Here is a 19008-nt window from a genome sequence, read left to right as displayed (position 1 = left end):
TGCTTTCCCTCCCTCTGCCCCTACCTCCCCCCCTCCACTTGTGGGGTCCTCTCCCTCTCTCTCTCTCTCAAATAAATAAAAGTTAAAAAAAAAAAAAAGAATTGGTTATTCAATCCAAGCATTATGACCATTATTACTAGCTAAATTATCTAACATCTTACTCTGAAACACTGTGCTAAGCTGCTTGTATACACTAGTTCATTTGGACAGATACTCTTACTATTTTAAAGTTTAGTAAATCAAAACTTAAGGAGATATTGTTTTAAAAATTAGGTAATTGGGACACCTGAGGGGCTCAGTCAGGTAAGCATCTGCTTTTAGCTCATGTCATGATCCCGGGGTCCTGGGATTGAGCTCCGGGTCCTGGGATTAAGCCCCGCTTGGGACTCTGCTCAGCGGGAGTCTGCTTCTCCTCTGCTCTCCCTCTGCCTGCAGCTCTGCTTACTTGTGCTCTTGGGCTTACTCATGTGCGCTCTCTCTCTCTCTCTCTCTCTCTGTCAAATAAATAAAATCTTTTTTAAAGAATTAAATAACTAAACTGTGGTAGAGCTATGGTTTAAACCTAGGTAGTCTGATTCCCAGATTACCATTTCTCAATGCTGTGCTATTACTGGAATTTCATGGTATAGCTGGACAAAACAGGATTTCTGTTATATGAAATCAGTAAATATTTAATCTCCTGCTGAAGTAAAATCAGTCTTTTATGTTTTGATAATTACACTTCATGTTGAGTCTTTGCATATGTGTACAGCCTTGTTTGCAGCCTTGTGTTTTTAGTTTCTTACTAAGTGAAAAAAATTTCTTCTTTTTCAGTTTGGTAATTCTATTGTCAGCACACCTCTAAAACGTCGTAAAGTGACACCTCAAGAAACTTTAGTTGATCCTGTATCTTTAAGCTGCCAAAGTTCCTTTGACAGTGTCATTTTAAACTGTCGAAGTATACGAGTAGGAACACTCTTCCGGCTATTAATAGAGCCTGTAATTGTAAGTATATTTGTAAGCTTTTTACTGTACCAGTTATGAGATTCAAAATTCCATAGCTAAGGCTAATATATAATTTAAAATTTGTAAATTAAAATATTTAACTTAATAGAATATTAGAGATTATTTAAAGATTTCAAATTGCTTTAAGAGTATGTAGACAAGTATAAATAGCTCCTTACAATAAAAAAACAGTGGATTAAAATTTATGATATTTCAGGTAGTGACATATTCATCATAGATAATATTCTCACTGAGTTAGGAAACCATTATGTTACTGTTTTATTCTCATGCCAGCTCAGTGCATGGAAAGAGTATTTTAAAGAATGGCAATGAGAGAAAGAAGAATCCAAAAGCTTTGGGGCTACAGAAAAATGTCTTGCAACATTAAGACTTCTAGAAATAGATTATTGGAATAAATTGCCACTCAGGAGGCATTGTGCTTTTGGACTAGTTTGGTGTCTGCAAAGCCCAAAGGACTTTCTATAATTCTTTTATTGTACTTGTCATACCTGTTAATTCTGCTGCCACCAGTCTAATTCAATGTGTATTTTCTATTTGAAATTTTAATATAATATCCTTAACCAGCCTTCTTAGTCATCATCTTTCTTCTTTCTAATGTATTATATGCGTTATTCATAGATTAATCTTCCTATAGCACTGCACTTAGTTTGTAACCTTTTATTTTATAAAGACTTAACTTGGTGTCTGAAGCTATTTTCATTTATTCTTTCAAACCCAGTCTGCTAGTATTGTTCTTGATACATAAAGCATAAAAGTCTTTAAGAAAACACATTATATTATATCAGGAAAGTGAAAAAGTTTTATTAATATTATTTAAATTATGGTAAGTAGTAGCTATTTTTTTTCTAGGAGTAGTAGTTTCAGGATACAATATGATCAATAGGAGAAAAAAAAAGGCCCTATCAGTGTATGAGAAAGTGAATTATGGATCTGATTTCTTACTACAGCAAAGCTATAGGGGAAACCTGCAATTTTTTTAAATCATTAACTCCAGCTTCTCACCATTTAAAAACTAGTAATCCAGAGATTTAAAGCAAATTATACACAGACTACACTATCTAGTACCCAGTAACATTGTAACGTACATCAGGGTTGTGAGAGATTTATGAAATTTGTGTTTTATTACAAGCCTTCTTCGTATAGATTATCCTTTCCTGGTTTCTGTTAACAAAAAGTATCATTATAAGTCAGAATACCTCAAAACTTCTCAGGGGTACCCTATAGGTTTTATGGCTTTTCCCCACATTAACATTGTTATTCAGAACTTTTCAACATGATAATTAAGGTTTTCCTAATAATTTAGACGTTTAGTTGAAAGTTGCATATTTGGTTGCAAGGTTAGCTAACAACTACAGTAGGACACCTGGCTGGCTCAGTGAGTAGAACATGCGACACTTGATCTCAAGGTTGTGAGTTCCATTTTGGATGTAGAGGTTACTTTAGAAAAAAAAGAGTACTGCATTAAAATTTTGGATGTAGAGGTTACTTAGGAAAAAAAAAAGAGTACTGCATTAAAATTAAATTTTTTTTACATGAAAGTTACATGTTTGATTATATATGATATAGGTGGAAGAAACGAACTGCATGAATTTAAGAAATAAAAGGCAAAAAGTTTTTTCAATTTTAAAAAAGCAAAGTATTTGCAATATAAAATGTGTTCATACAGGTTTATTTTTTTAATGCTTAATATTTCAACCAAAAATAATTGTATTTTTATTGTGGAATTTTGTGATCTGTGGTATTAACTTTCCTTGTACCATGGGATTTTTCTAGAGAACATTCTTTGATAAAGGATAATTAATCTATAATTTTTTCAGATAATGTATTAAAAATAAAGATGATTTAGGGCACGTAGGTGGCTCAGCTTCTTAAGCATCAACTCTTGATTGTGGCTCCAGTCATGATCTCAGGGTCATGGGATCAAGCTCTGCATCAGGCTCCTGCTGGGTGTGGAGCCTACTTGGAATTCTCTCTCCTTCTCACTGTGCCCCTCACTCTGGCCTCTCTTTCTCTTTCTCTCTCTCAAAAAAGAGAAAATAATAATAATAAAATGAAGATGATTTGACATTTTTTTCTTGAATATAACTTCATTATGTTTTTATAGTGAGATGATTTATCTGCCATGTCATCATTAATCTCAGAAACAGATTTTAAATGTTTTACTATTGGAGAGGCCCAGGTGGCTCAGCAGTTTAGCGCCGCCTTCAGCCCAGGGCCTGATCCTGGAGACCTGGGATCAAGTCCCACGTCAGGCTCCCTGCATGGAGCCTGCTTCTCCCTCTGCCGTTGTCTCTGCCTCTCTCTCTTTGTGTCTCTCATGAATAAATAAATAAAATCTCTTTAAAAAAATAAATGTTTCACCATTTTAAATATTTTATCAAATCTCATTTATTATTGGTTAATTTAATTTTTTAAAATTCATTTATTGCAAGTAGCGGTACTATCTAGAAGTGCCGATTTTAAATCCTTTTTTTTTTTTTAAAGATTTTATTTATTCCTTTGAATAAATAAAGGGGAGGCAGAGAGAGAGGGAGAAGCAGGCTCCCTGCTCAGCCCCGATGCAGGGCTTGATCCCAGGACCCTGTGATCATGATCTGAACTGAAGACAGAGGCTTAACTGACTAAGCCACCCAGGCGCCCTGCCAATTTTAAATCATTTTATTTTGTTCTTAAATAAGCTCTCTATGCCCATTGTGGACTGAACTCATGACTTTGAGATCAAGAGTCACATATTCTACTAAGTGAGCCAGCCATTTTTATTTAAAAGTAGTGTCAATTTGGGCAGCCCTGGGTGGCGCAGCGGTTTGGCGCCTGCCTTTGGCCCAGGGCGCGATCCTGGAGACCCGGGATCGAATCCCACGTCGGGCTCCCTGCATGGAGCCTGCTTCTCCCTCTGCCTGTGTCTCTGCCTCTCTTTCTCTCTCTATCTCTGTGACTATCATAAATAAATAAAAATTAAAAAAAAAATAAATAAAATCTTTAAAAAAATTTTTTATTAAAATTAAAAAATTTTAAAGATTTCTTTTATTTATTCATGAGAGACACACAGAGAGAGGTAGAGACACACAGGCAGAGTGAGAAGTAGGCTCTATGCAGGGAGCCTGATGTGGGAGTCAATCCTGGGACTTCAGGATCACTCCTTGGGCCGAATGCAGATGCTTAACTGGTTGCTGAGCCACCCACGCATCCCTAAAATATTTTTTTTTTAAAGAGTTGAAATAATTTTACAGTGAACACTCCAAAAAGTCCCAGTTAGATCCTGCCATTAGCATTTTACTAAACTTAAACTTGCTTTTTGTATATCTATTCATCCTTCTATATATCAGTCCAAATCACTTATTTTTTTTTCATTTGTTTTTATTGAAGTTCGATTTGCCAACATATAGCAACACTTATTTTTAAGTAGGCTCCATACCCAGTATGGATCTTGAACTCTCACAATTCTGAGATCAAGAGTTGCATGCTCTACCGAGTGAGCCAGGCACCGTCCAATTAACTAATTAATTATTAAAATTTTAGTTAGTGAACATATAGTGCAATACTGGTTTCTGGAATAAAATTCAGTGATTCATAATTTATGTACAACACCCGGTACTCATCACAGGTGCCGTCCTTAATGCCCTTCATCCATCTAGCCCATCTCCTGCTTCTCTCCTCAATTTGTTCTCTATTGGAAAGAGTCTTTTGTGGTTTGGGGGCACCTGTTGGCTCAGGGGTTATCCGTCTAACTTCGGATTTCATCTTAGGTCATGATCCTAGGGTTTCAAGATCAAGCCCCCATGTCAGGCTCCAAGCTGGGTGTGGAGCCTGCTTAAGATTCTTAAGATTCTTTCTCCCCTTTTCCTCTACCCCTTTTCGCCCTCTCTTTCTCAAAAAAAAAAAAAAAAAGTCTCTTATGGTTGTTTCCCTCTCCTTTTTTTCTTTTCCCCCTTCCCATATGTTTTCCTGTTTTCTTAAATTCCATATGAGTGAGTCATATGGTATTTATCTTACTCTGACTTATTTCACGTAGGATAATACATCTAGCTCCATCCACATCATTGCAAATGGCCTCTATTTTCAAATGCATTTTGGAATTCTTGTTTACTTTTTTCATTCTCTCAACACAACATTATAAAGTGAGTAATAATTCAGGATATAGTGAGCTTAATATTTCTTTCTATGTCAAAATAATTCAGTTAGAAAATCACCTTTTATAACTACCAATAATAACTGATTGAGGCAAGATCTTCAGTGGATGGTAAAGCCATTTGCAGATAGGTTATTAGGGAACAGGATATAAACCAGCTTTCAGGTATCTCTCCACAGATTACTATTTAATTACTAAGGGAAAAATACATCTTTACATTGCTTTTGCCAAGTGATTAAGCTTGTATCTGTAATGGGACAGCCTAACATGTGCCTTCCAGTATGATAATAATAGGAGGTGCAAAATATCACCTGTGTGCTATATTTGCTGGAAATGTATGACCTAAATTTTAAAATGTAGCAACACAAGTTCAAGATGTATATATTTTGCAGATCTTAGCCTGGATTCTTCAAAGGCTATGTCATAAAGAACAGAAAGGGGCATATTTCTGGTCTAGACTAGGGTAGACAAAAGAGGCAAATATAACCTTGACAGAACATGGATTGGAGAAGTTAAAACACAATAAAGAACAATTTTGAATAATTGGGAAAATTTGAGTAATAAGTATGTTGGATGGAGTTAATCTTGATTTTTTTTAGATGTGGTAATGCTGTTTTGGTTGTGTAGGAGAATGTCCTTGTTCTTGGGAGATGCATCCTGAAAGATTTAGAGATGGAATATCATGATGCCTTCTGCTTGCCATTTTATGTTGATTTAGCAAAAGGGAGGTGTGTATGTACATAGAAAGAGTGATGGGGATTAGGCGAGGCAAAATTTTAATAGTTGGTGACTCTAGATAAAGAATATTCAGGTATTGATTGTAAAATTTGGTCAATGTCTCTTTGGAGTTATAAGAAATAAACTGATAATATAAGACATGTTCTAAGTGCTTGAATTAAAAGGTGAAGCTTGCCTTTCTGAAGATAATTTGGAATGAGGGGATAGCTCATATTTAAGTACATGGTAGATGGTTTTGTTTTTCTGCCTTCTATAGTCTAAGTCTCAATGTGTCATTTACAGTATTTGTAGCAAAATCTTCATTAAGTCTGTGGTACTAATTTCTTACTTTTTAGTTTTGTTTAGATTTTATCAAGATACAGCTAGAAGGTAAGCTATTTTATGTCTTTTTAGTCACTAAAGCTTTCTTTACAATAAAACACTTTACAGGAATAAAATATTAAATGATATTCATGGAATTCATGAATATGATTACTTATGTATTCTTAACAGAAGGCATGTATCTTAATAGTATAATTTTATTCTGTAACATAAAACCTATGTTTAATTTTATAAGTATACTTCATTAGAATCTTCATTTGAAAAAATATAGAAGCTTCTTTAATATAGTTATAAAAATTTTTCATATCCCACTACAGTTAATATACATAGATGTAGCAAATATGTGGTTAACTTTAAACTTGTATTTCCTCACCGTTTCCTCCATTCATGATTTTAAGAATTGATTCCTTTTCTAATTCCATTTATTTTCCTCCAGAACCAGAAAATGATCCTGTAGGGATTACTTTAAATACCTCTGATCTAACTAAATGTGAATGGTGTAATGTCCGAAAATTACCAGTCGTGTTTCTTCAGACAATACCAGCAGTTTATCAAAAGCTGAGCATGCAACTGCAAATGAATATGGAGGATAAAGTTTGGAATGATTCTAAAGGAATAAATAAATTAACAAGTAAGTTTTTAGGACACATTATAATACATACAGTGCATTGCATAACAGTGTGAGTGTGCTTTAGCAAACAGATGTCTTAGATGTTATTTTTATCCACAATCTTCATAGTGATCTTGTAAGATCTATAATTATATATATGTACATATATATGTATATATAATATAATTATATATAATTTTATATGTAATCATATATATATATAAAGCCCACAGAAAGTGGAATTTGTAAAGATAAAACTCTCCACCATGCCTCCCTCCCCCAATAAACCCTCCCTCACACCTTCAAAAAAAAACCATGCTCCCACTAAAGATGAAACTCAGGTTTATCTACTTCGAAAGTTTTCAGGGGCATCTGGGTGACTCAGTAGTTGAGTGTCTGCCTTTGGCTCAGGGCATGATCCCGGGGTCCTGAGATCAAGTTCTGCATCAGGCTCCCCACAGGGGAACTACGTCTCCCTCTGCCTATGTTTCTGCCTCTCTCTCTCTCTCTCTGTCTCTCATGAATAAATAAATAAAATCTTAAAATTTTTTTTTTCAAAATGAGTTAAAACTCAAAAGAGATCTGCACTCCTATTTTAACACTATAATTTGAGTAAGATGAAAATTTTTTAATGCACTGGTAGGAGTGCTAAATATAGATCAACCATATAATTCTGGAATATTTGAAACAGCCTGAGTAGGAACTTTGCTGGCTCATAGATAGGTCTTTATCCTCTACAATAATAGAAGTAGTTCTCCAGTTTGTTTCCCTTCACCTCTAACATTTAGCATGATTAATTGTAAAGTAAATACTTTTCATCAGTTAATTGTTGCTTTATCTTAATGATGAATAAAGAATAACTACTATTAAAGTTGCAAGAATTGGCACATTAGTGAGTAGGAGTTTTTGCAGTTAAATTCTCTAGAGATACTGATAGTTCACCTGGCAGTTTTTTATTTGTGTTTGACAAAAATGTTAATTGAAATATATTTAAAACTCTATATATGTGTATCCTATTAAATGAATTAGTTACATCCATATATAGATTTGTTCTTGAGCTTGCAGCTTGCTGCTAGGGTAATGTATTCTGGTTCCTGTGTCTTAATAACTTTTAGGTAACATTGCTAGGTGACACTGTCATTGTCTTTATTCCAGTATTGTGTATCTGTTGTATATCAAACAGTATTTTGAACACTGACACCAGGATTTCTGATGATATCCTTGGAAATAACTAGTTGTTACTCTTTTCCCGTATCTGTTTATCTGTTTTTGTTTTTCCTCTTAAAGTTATTATTTTTTTTTTCAGATTTGGAAGAACAATACATAATTTTAATTTTTCAAAATGGCCTAGATCCTCAGGCAAATATGGTATTTGAAAGTATCATTACTGACATTGGTATAAAGAACAATGTGTCCAATTTTTTTGCAAAAATTCCATTTGAAGAAGCCAATAGCAGACTTGTTGCCTGTACAAGAACCTATGAAGAGAGCATCAAAGGAAGTTGTGTGCAAAAAGAAAACAAAATTAAAAATGTAATTATGTTTTTTAGTTTTTTAAATATTTAGTAGCTTTAAAGGGAAATATGTTTCATTATTCTACTGCTCATTTTGGACTTAGATATTTTTAATTCCATTTCAGAATTATTTGCTTTTATATGTTATTTGTAAACTATCTTGTGTCAAAACATTAATGGTGGGTAGGTGACTTGTGACAAAAATAGTAGTTGGTACAGGTCTCAGAAACAGTTCCTTTCCACATTCTTACTCTTATCTCTTTATCTTTTCTTTTTTCTCTCATCTTGTTTTCTTTTCCCTCCACTCTGAACATGCATGCTCATATACTGCTACATTGAAATTGTTACTCTTAAATTTGCTAGTGGTTCCCACTGATGCCATTGGCCTCAACAGATAAAGGAATTTTGGTCCTTGATGTACATTTATATGTAACATGTGCATACATGTTTGAAAACTTAGGAAACAAAGAATATCTGCCTTTTGATTGTCACTGTCAATATATGTACCCAATCCTAGAATAACTATATAGTGAATAACTCCGAAGCCACCTGAACCAAAGGCTGTGTATTCTTTTAACATATGGTATAATGTTATATGACACAGATTTGTGGCCTAACCCTGCAACTGAATTTTCCCGACTTAATTTATTAGAAATACTTTAAATCTTTCAACCTGCCTACAGATTGGAAATAGGGCTATCCAAGGCACAATCTTAGTGAAGTTGAGCGAGGTCTCCCCAGAGAAGAGCTATTTACACGGTTAGTGGTTTGATGAAAAGAACAGAAGGAAGGGGAATCATTCCCCTTCTTTTGCAGAACTTGCTACAAGGGTATTAAGAAGGAAGAAAAGAGCATCAGGAGCCATAAGGCAGCTGTGATAGAAAAAAATATGAGTGTAATGCTCTTTCTTTAAGGACTTCTTCATTCTGGGGAACTGAAGCTCATTGGACTGTGTTTCCTGAGCCTCTACTCCCATATCCCATGGATTGCCTAGTAATTGACCTTAGGTAGGCCTCCACTCCCAGAATCAAAAACCACTACATCTGTTCTTTGGATTTACAAACATAATCTAATTTAATAAGGATGATAGAAGTGATAGACAAGATACCAAAAAACCATTGTTAAAAAAATTGGAAGAGTATCACTGCTCTAGAAACTATACATACAAAGAATGTGGGTCCTGGTTTTTCCTGTTTCTTATTTTTGTTAAAAATCATGTATACTTTTTAAATTCATATTTTAAAATTTCTTAAATTCTAAAGTATTTCATGCCTTGTGCTTTGCTTTTTTTTATTGAAAAATTTCCCAGTTGATTTTGTAAACTAACTGATAATTTAATTTCCTTTACCAGGTGTCCCTTGAATCTAAAATACAACTTAAAAACAAACAAGAATTCCAGTTTTTTGATGATGATGAAGAAACTGGAGAGAATCATACCATCTTCATGGGCCCTGTAGAAAAGTGAGAGTATTAATTTACATTTGCAATGCTTTTAACTTCCTTTTCTACTTTATTACGTATCAATTACACCCACACGTACACGTATATTTTTTCATTTGCTTGGGTTTCTTTCTTTTTTAAGTTGGTTATATGTTTTATTTTGTTACAGATTGATAGTATATCCACCACCTCCAGCTAAGGGAGGCATCTCTGTTACTAATGAGGACCTGCACTGTCTAAGTGAAGGAGAATTTTTAAATGACGTTATTATAGACTTTTATTTGAAGTAAGTTCATCTTCTACTTTCGTTTAGCATATCTTTAACATCCTATTGTGTTATGTCTTTGTTTTCTAGAATCAGAACGATTGGGTTTTGAATTCTATCACTGCTACTTGTGTGACAGGGAAATTATTTAATGTCTCTACCTGTGTTTTCTCATTTAAAAAGTGAGAATAAGAATAATAAGATCTCAAGGGTATGAGAATTAAATACGTGTCAAGCACTAGGAAAATGCTTGTTACATGCAGCATGTTCAGCTTATTGTGTTATACTGCTTTAAGCCTTTAAAAAACTGGTACTACTCTAAATTAGGTAATAAACCTTTGAGCAAGCACAGAAGTGTGATTTTACTTGATATTCATCAAGTGCCAGCTTTGTGCAACATACTGTGTTAGAAGTTTATGGTCTTGTAGGGAACACAAATATGGGATTAAAGCATTGACAGAAACATTAACATGGTATAGATGCAGCACCAAAGAATGCTTCATTCTCTTTGGGGGTTGGGAAATGTAACCAAGAAGCTTTCCTGGAAGAGCTTACATCATGACCCAGTATACACATGCATATACATGTATGTGCAGTGGGTTTATACATGTATAAATCTGTATGTGTTTACTGGTTTGTGATATAAAATGAGTGTGTGTATGCAACAAAACAGAACTTAACTATTAGTATATCCAGCACTTGCCAATATTTTCTAGTTTATTCAAATGTATTTCATAAAACAATGTTTTTTTAAAGAACTGATTGTTGAAAGCTGCTGAATTGATTTTATAGCCTACTAATGGTTGTAGTTAACAGTTTGGGAAAAGAATACATTGATCAGAGACACAGTATCATAATTGAACTTCCTTAAGATCATTTTGAAAAGCATATTCATTGTGTATGTCTAGATCAGAGATGATTTGAGGAGATTTAATTAAGGTGATATAAGCCTGATTAAGGGGCACTTGTATGTCTCAGTTGGTTAAGCTTCCAACCTCTGAATTCAAGCCCCCCATTGGGCTCAACACTAAGTGTAGCCTACTTAAAAAAAAAAAAAAACCAACTCATTAAGCCATTATAATTGGCGTGAAGAGGAAGTGTTTTTTAAGAGGTAGAGTTGTTTAGCAACTGAATGAATGGATATTAAGAAGAGGAATGGATGACAGATAACTCCATGCTTTCTAACTAGTGAGACCTGTTAAATGATTTTGTCACTGACTGTGAAGCAATGAACAGAAAAACAGAACAGTTTTGGGTGGAGGAAGGGATAAGTTCATTTTTAGATGTTTGTGACACAACCAAAGGGACAGTACCAATGAACAGTTGAGTATATGGCTCTTGAGGTTTTTGAGTTCTGGCCTGGAGACATAGAGAGTTAGGGGGCTTTATTTTGCAAGTGGTACTTTAATTATGAGGAAGGGGTAAAATTGCTTAGGTAGAAATATAGAGTGAGAAAAAGCTATAAGGACAGAATCTGGAGAGCTAGAGAAGAAAGATTCTTATGAATAAATTCTGAAGGATCTGAGAAGTAAGAAGAAAAATCCAGAGTTGAGTTGTCATGAAATTGAAGGGAAGTGAAAGCTTTAAAGGAAGATACATTTAGTAGTCAGTAGAGATTAAGGCAGATAAGAGCTAAGAATAACTTTAAGGTCACAGTGACCCTGAGCTAATACATGTCAAATATACAGAGTTGGACTTGCACCCTGGTCCCTGGGGGATAATGAGGTACTCTGTTTTCTCTCTATCCAGCAGAAGTAGTATCGGTGGAGACGTGGTGGGGAGACTCCCATCCCTACTCATCAGTAACACAGAGCTCTTCTGTTTCTCATAATAGTGGCCTAGTAGAGAACCTGAACTTCCACCTCCATCTGGCTGTAATGAGGTGGAGCCCACTACATCTACTGGAAGATGGCCAGGGGAGGCCTACAAGAATTAAATAAGTTGTAGGGTCCCGTAACATAATACTCGAAATGCCCATATTTCCATTGAAAATCACTTACGTGACCAATAAGCAGAAAGAGCTCAAATGGAATGAGAAAACATAATGTAAATAGATAGTCAACACCAAGATGGCACAGATATTAGAATTATAGAATTAGAATTATGACAGATTTTGAAGCATCCATTATAAAAATCCTTCAGGGAACCATTGTGAACAAAAGTGAAACTTAAGAAAATCTAGATATAAAGGAGAAAGAAATGGAAATTTTAGAACTAAAACTATAATAACAAATAAAAGCCTTAACAGGCTCAACATCAAAATGGAGAGGACAGAGGAAAGAATCAGTGACCTAGAAGATAGAACTTATCATTAACTACATCCACCTTATTTATTTATTTACTTTGAAGATTTGTGTATTTGACGGGGAAGGAACAGTGAGAGAGAGAAAAAGATACTCTCAAGCAGGCTCCCTGCTGAGCATGGAGCCCAAAGTGAAGCTCAATCTCAGGACTTTTGAGATTATACCCTGAGTGGAAATTGAGAGTTGGATGCTCAACTGACCAAGTCATCCAGGCACCCCTAACTTCTTCCTTTCCTTCCCCTTCCCTTTTCCCTTTTCCCTTTTCCCTTTTTTCTTTTCTTTTCTTTTCTTTTCTTTTTTTTTCTTTTCTTTCTTTTCTTTTCTTTTCTTTCCAGCATTCATTTTAAATGCACTATCTTCCTTCCTTTCCTTTCCTTTCCTTTCCTTTCCTTTCCTTTCCTTTCCTTTTCTTTTCTTTTCTTTTCTTTTCTTTTCTTTTCTTTTCTTTTCTTTTCTTTTCTTTTCTTTTCTTTTCTTTCTTTTCTTTTTTTCTTTCTTTCCAACATTCATTTTAAATGCACTATTTATGTTAATGAAAAGACCAAGATTGGCAAAGTTGTGGATTAATTAAACACCATAGCCCAACTATGTCCTATCTGCAAAAAAAGGTGACTTCAAAGATAATAATATATGTAAATTGGAAATAAAAGGATGGAAAATATATACCAAGCAAATATTCAAGCGAGATTTAACTATATTATTATTAGAAAAATAAACTTTAGAACAAAAACAATTACCAGGTGTAGAAAGGGATGCTCTACAATGCTAAATAAATCCACCAAGAAGACTTAGCAATCCTAAATAGGTATGTACCATACAACAGAGCTACAAAATATATAAATCAAAAATGAACCTATCTAATAAGAGAAACAGACAAATCCAGAAAGATGGAGACTTCAGTTGCCTTCTCTCAACAATTGATAGAATAACTAAATTCGAACAAGGTCAACAACGTCATCAGCTAAAAGATATGCTTCATGTCAGGGCATAATATTATATTCCTATTTATGTTAACTATACCCATTTTCAAAGGTACTATTTTTCTTTTGAAGATTTGATAGTAATGGATTATATTTCAATAAATTATAAAATGTATCCTAGATTTGCTAGCAAGAGAAAGTGTCATAGCTTTTAAATGCTTAACTTTGCAGATGTTAGATTCCTCTGAGACCTAACAAACACATTCAAGAATGAGTTGGGGAGAAAAATGAGTTCAAAGTTCTTCATAGTTAAGACAAAAGATGTTATCTCATACAAATGGCCAACAAATGTATGAAAAAATCTTCCATATTATTCATCAGAGAAATACAAGTCAAACCCACAGGAAATTATCTGAACCCCATTAGGATGGCTACTATCAAAAAAAAAAAAAAAAAAAAAAGAGAGAGAAAAGTGTTGCCAAGAATCCAATGCAAATTGGATTCCTTTTGTACTGCTGGTGGGAATGTAAAATGGTACAGCCACTAAAGAAAACAGTATGGTGGCCCCTCAAAAATTAAAAATAGGACTACCCTATGATCCAGTGATCCTGTTTCTGGGTATATATCCACAAGAATTGAAAATATGGTCTCAAAGAGGTACTTGAACACCCATGTTCATACTAGCCAAGAGGTGGAAGCAACTCACATGTCCATTGATGGATGAATGGATAAACAAAATGTATATAGATACCGTGGAATATTATTCAGTTTTAAAAAGGAAGGAAAGTTATCACAAGCTACAGCATGGATGAATCTAAAAGACGTTATGCAAAAATGAAATAAGCCAGTCACAAAAACAAGTACTGTATAATTCCACTTATATTAGGTATCTGAAAAAGTCAAAGTCATACAAAAAGAAAATAAATGATGGTTATCAGAAGCTGAAGGGTGAGGGGAAAAGAATTTTTTAATGAGTATAGAGTTTCTGTTTTGCAATATGAGGTTCTAGAGATGTATTTCACAACCATGTGAATATACTTAACATTCTTGAACTGTGCACTTAAAAATGGTTACGATTGGGTGGTGCCTAGCTGGCTCAGCTGGTAGAGCATGCAACTCTTGATCTAGGGATTGTTGAGTTCAAGCCTCACGTTGGGTATACAGATTACTTAAAAGTAAAAATTTGTTAAAAAAATGTTTAAGATTGAGAGTGCCTGGCTGGCTCAGTCAGTGGAGCAAGATCCTTGGTCTTGGGATTGTGGGTTCAAGCCCACGTTAGGTATAAAGATTATTTAAAAATAAAATCTTATAAAAAATTGTTAAGATTGTAAATTTGAGATTATGCATTTCATCATAATTTTTGAAAAAGATATCTCTTAATTCTAATGTATACCACCTTAAGAAACTGAGCGAAAAGTCTTGACTGTGCAGAACAATACTATTGTTGTTGGATGAAGTGTTGTTCTGTGAATGTCACTTTGGCCAAGTTGTTTGACAGTACTGTTTGGGTCATCTTTGTCCATACTGATTTTATGCCTATTTGTTCTATCAATTATTGAAAAGATTATGGATCTCCAAGTATAATAATGGGTTTGTCTATTTTTCCTTTCAAATACATTTTTGCCATATGTATTTTGAATATTTGTAAGGTGCATACAAGTTTACGTTTCTTGGAGAATCAACCCTTCATGGTTTGTAATGTCCCGCTATATTCTTGATAATGTCTTTATTCTTAAGCCTGCTTTGTTCTAAATGAATATAGTTACTCCAGCTTTCTGTTGGTTTTTTGTTTGCATGGTATGTATTTCTTCATCCCTTTACTTTTAACTCTTTATATTTAAGTTTTGCTTTCTAAAGCATATAGTTGGATCTAAGACATAAATTGAAACCCTATTTTGTTTTCATTGTGGTTTATTTCTACTTAAATCTTTACTATTTATAGTGTGATAAGAGATTTTATAGTATTTTTATATACTCAAAATTCTTTACATTTTCAGGAGGCTCCTTGACATTTTATAGTAGCACTTTAAAATTACATTAAACTTAAATTATCTAAAAGTTTTGCCTTTTCTGATGCAAAAAAATATTCTAAATGAAAAAGGAAACCTAACAAAATCCATGTTTTTAAAAAAATATGTTTATGGGATGCTGGGAGGCTCAGTTGGTTGAGTGTCCAACTTGATTTCAGCTCAGGTCAAAATCTCAGGGTCCTGGGATTGTGCCCCACATCAGACTCCCCACTCAGCAGAGAATCTGCTTGGGGGTTTTCTCCCTCACTCCCCTCTCCATGGTTGCCCCTCCCCCCACTTTGCACTTTAGCGCTTTCTCTCTCTAAAATAAAATAAATATATCTTTAAAAATAAAAATTTGGGATGCCTGGGTGGCACAGTGGTTGGGTGTTTGCTCTTGGCTCAGGGCATGATCCTGGAGTCCTGGGATCAAGTCCCACATCGGGCTCCCCACAGAAAGCCTGCTTCTACCTCTGCCTATGTCTCTGCCTTTCTCTCTGAGCCTCTCTTGAATAAACAAAAATCTAGTAAATAAATAAAATAAAAAGTTGTTTATATTTGTCTCGTGACATGCTTAAAAGTGAATTAAAAGGAAACTTTTTTGTTAAACTTCACTATGTTAAAATAAGTATTCAAATGCTACCAGAGCTGCTCATTCTTTTCCATTTCTAATTCTGTAAGTAGGAAACAAACTTTTTTTCCAATGAGTTTTTATTTCCTTAACATACAGTATTGTGTTAGTTTCAGGTGTACAGTATAATGGTTCAACAATTCTATATATTACTCAGTCCTCATCAAGATAAGTGTATTCTTAATCCCTATTATCTAGTTCATTTATCCCACCCACCCACTTCTCTGGCGACCACCAGTTTGTTCTCTGTATTTACAAGTCTTATGAGGAGGCTCTTTCTTTTTTTTTTTTTTTTTTTCATTTGTTGTCTTGTTTTTTAAATGCTACACATGAATGAAATCATATATTTGTCTTTCTTCGCCTTATTTTACTTAGCATATACCCTCTGGGTCCATTCATGTTGCTGCAAATGGCAAGATCCCATTCTTTTTGATGGCTCAGTAATAATCCATGATGTGTGTGTGTGTACACACACCACAGTTTTATCCATTCATATTTGGGTAATTTGGTTGGTTTCCATGTCTTGGCTATTGTAGATAATGCTGTGATAAAAACCTGTGGGTGCATATGTCTTTTCAAATTGTTGTTTTCGTTTTCTTTGGATAAATACTCAGTAGTGGAATTACTGGATTATATGGTAATTCTATTTTTGATATTTTGAGGTACCTCCTACTGTTTTTCCATAGTGGTTGTACCAACTTGGATTCCTACCAACAGTGCATGAGGATTCCTTTTCCTCCACTTTTTCACCAATACTTGTTATTTCTTGTGTTTTTTTATTTTACTATACTGACAGGAATTTAGTGATATCTCTTTGTGATTTTGATTTGAATTTCCCAATGATTAATGATGTTGAGCATCTTTTCATATGTCTGTTAGCCACTGTATATCTTTGGGAAAATGTCTGTTCATGCCTTCTGCCCATTGTTAATTGGATTATTTGATTTTTTTTTCTTTTTCATGTTGAGTTGTATTAGTTCTCTATATATTTTGGATATTAACCCCTTGTTGGATATGTCATTTGCAGATACGATATCTTCTCCCATTTCGTAGATTACTTTTTTATTTTGTTGATGGTTTCCTTCACTGTGTAAAACTTTTTTTTGGTGTAGTCCCAAGAGTTTAATTTTGCTTTTGTTTCCCTTGCCTGAAGAGTTATATAGAAAAATGTTTCTATGATGTCAGAGAAATTACTGCCTGTGTTTTCTTCTAGGATTTTTATGGTTTCAGTCTCACATTTGGATCTTTAATCTATTTTGAGTTTATTTTTGTGTATGGTATAAGAAAATGGTTCAGTTTTATACTTCCGCATGTAGCCATGCAGTTTTCCTAACACTTAGTTGAAGAGACTCTTTTCCCCGTTGTATATTCTTGCTTCCTTTGTTGTAGATTGACATATAAGTGTGGGTTTATTTCTGGGCTCTCTATTCTGTTACAATGATCTATGTGTTTATTTTTGTGCTGGTGCCATATTGTTTTGATTACTACTACTTTGTAGTATTTCTTGAATTTGAAATTGTGTTACCTCTGGCTTTGTTCTTTCTCAAGATTGCTTTAGCTATTCTGGGTCTTTTGTGGTTCCATACAAATTTTAGTATTATCTGTTCTAGTTCTGTAAAAAAATGTTGGTATTTTGATAGGGATTATATTAAATCTGTGGATTGCTTTGGGTAGTATGGACATTTTAGAGTATTGGTTCTCCCAATCCATGAGCATGGAATATCTTTACATTTGTTCGCATCATCTTCAGTTTCATTCATTAGTGTTTTGTAGTTTTCAAAGTATGCGTCTTTTACTTCTTTGGTTAAAGATGTTCCTAGGTATTAATTTTTCCTTCTTCTACTTCCTTATTGGTGTATAATCAACAGATTTCTGTAGATTAAATTTGTGTCCTGTGACTTTGATGAATTTATTTATCAGTTTAGTAGTTTTTTTGATTTTTTTTTTTAAGAGATGGAGGAAGAGGGGTCAGGGGGAGAAAAGAATCTTAAGCAGGCTCCATGCCCAGTGCAGAGCCTGACATGGGGCTCAAACTCATGACCGAGCCAAAATCAAGAATTGGATGCTTAAGTGATTGAGCCACCGCCACCCAGGTGCCCCTTTCCAGTGGAGTCTTTAGAGTTTTCTACATATAGTATCATATCATCTTTAAATAGTGAAATTTTTATTTCTTCCTTAGCAATGTGGTTGCTTTTCAATTTTTCTTGTCTGATTGCTGTGTTAGGACATCTAGTACTATATTAAATAAGAATTTTGAAAGTATACATCCTTATTCTGTTCCTGATCTTAGAGGAAAAGTTCTGTTTTCACCATTGAGTATGTTGCTAACTATGGTTTGTTCATATGCCTTTATTATGTTGAAGTATATTCCCTCTACACTTACTTTGTTGAGAGTTTTAATCATGAATGATGTACTTTGTTCAATGCTTTTTCTGCATCTATTGACATGATCATCTGTTTTTTATCCTTTCCCTTATTAATGGTGATGCATCATGTTGATTGATTTGTGAGTATTAAACCACCATTACATCCCAGGAATAAATCTCTTTATCATGATGAATTATTTTTTTTAATGTGTCTGGATTTGGTTTGCGTATATTTTGTTGAGGACTTTTGTATCTATGTTCATCAGAGGTATTGCACTGTAGTTCTCTTTTTTGTAGTATTTTTATCTGGTTAAATGGTATCTGGGTGATGCTTGCCTCGTAGAATGAATTTGGAAGCTTTACTTTCTCTCCTGTTTTTTGGAATAGTTTGAATAGAACAGTTATTAACTTTTCTTTAAAATTTTAAAAGAATTCACCAGCAAAGCCATCCAGTCCTGGATATTTGTGGAGTTTTTTTGATTACTGATTTAGTTTCCTAGTAATCAGTCTGTTCTAATTATATATTCTTCAGTTTTGGAAGGTTATACATTTCTAGGAGTTTATCCATTTCTTCTAGGTTTCCCATTTTGTTGGCATATAGTTTTTCGTAATAGTCTCTTACAATTCTCTGTATTTTTATGGTGGTGGTTATTTTTCCTTCATTTTTTATTTTATTTTATTTATTTGAGTCTTCAAGCTCAGATCTTGCAAATTACATAGTTATACTCTCAAATATTACCTTTCATTCCTTGAAAAT

The 19008-nt window shown here is 34.0% G+C and overlaps 1 protein-coding gene across 10 annotated transcripts in view; it reads left to right on the top strand.

Moving 5' to 3' along the window:
• The window catches only part of SENP6 (SUMO specific peptidase 6), a 116574-nt gene that overhangs the window by 78029 nt on the left and 19537 nt on the right, over window positions 1–19008 (top strand). For all 10 annotated transcript variants that reach the window (XM_077903329.1, XM_077903328.1, XM_077903327.1 and 7 more), the window contains 6 exons: window positions 814–984; window positions 6208–6241; window positions 6630–6824; window positions 8110–8336; window positions 9669–9778; window positions 9927–10043. In XM_077903329.1, the coding sequence (XP_077759455.1) occupies window positions 814–984; window positions 6208–6241; window positions 6630–6824; window positions 8110–8336; window positions 9669–9778; window positions 9927–10043 (854 nt within the window). The remainder of the gene's footprint in view (window positions 1–813; window positions 985–6207; window positions 6242–6629; window positions 6825–8109; window positions 8337–9668; window positions 9779–9926; window positions 10044–19008) is intronic.

Source organism: Canis aureus, chromosome 7 (genome assembly GCF_053574225.1).
Source record: "Canis aureus isolate CA01 chromosome 7, VMU_Caureus_v.1.0, whole genome shotgun sequence".
Classification (NCBI taxonomy): Eukaryota; Metazoa; Chordata; class Mammalia; order Carnivora; family Canidae; genus Canis; species Canis aureus.
Note: the sequence above shows the minus strand (reverse complement) of the source record. Positions and strands in the feature narration are given on the sequence as shown.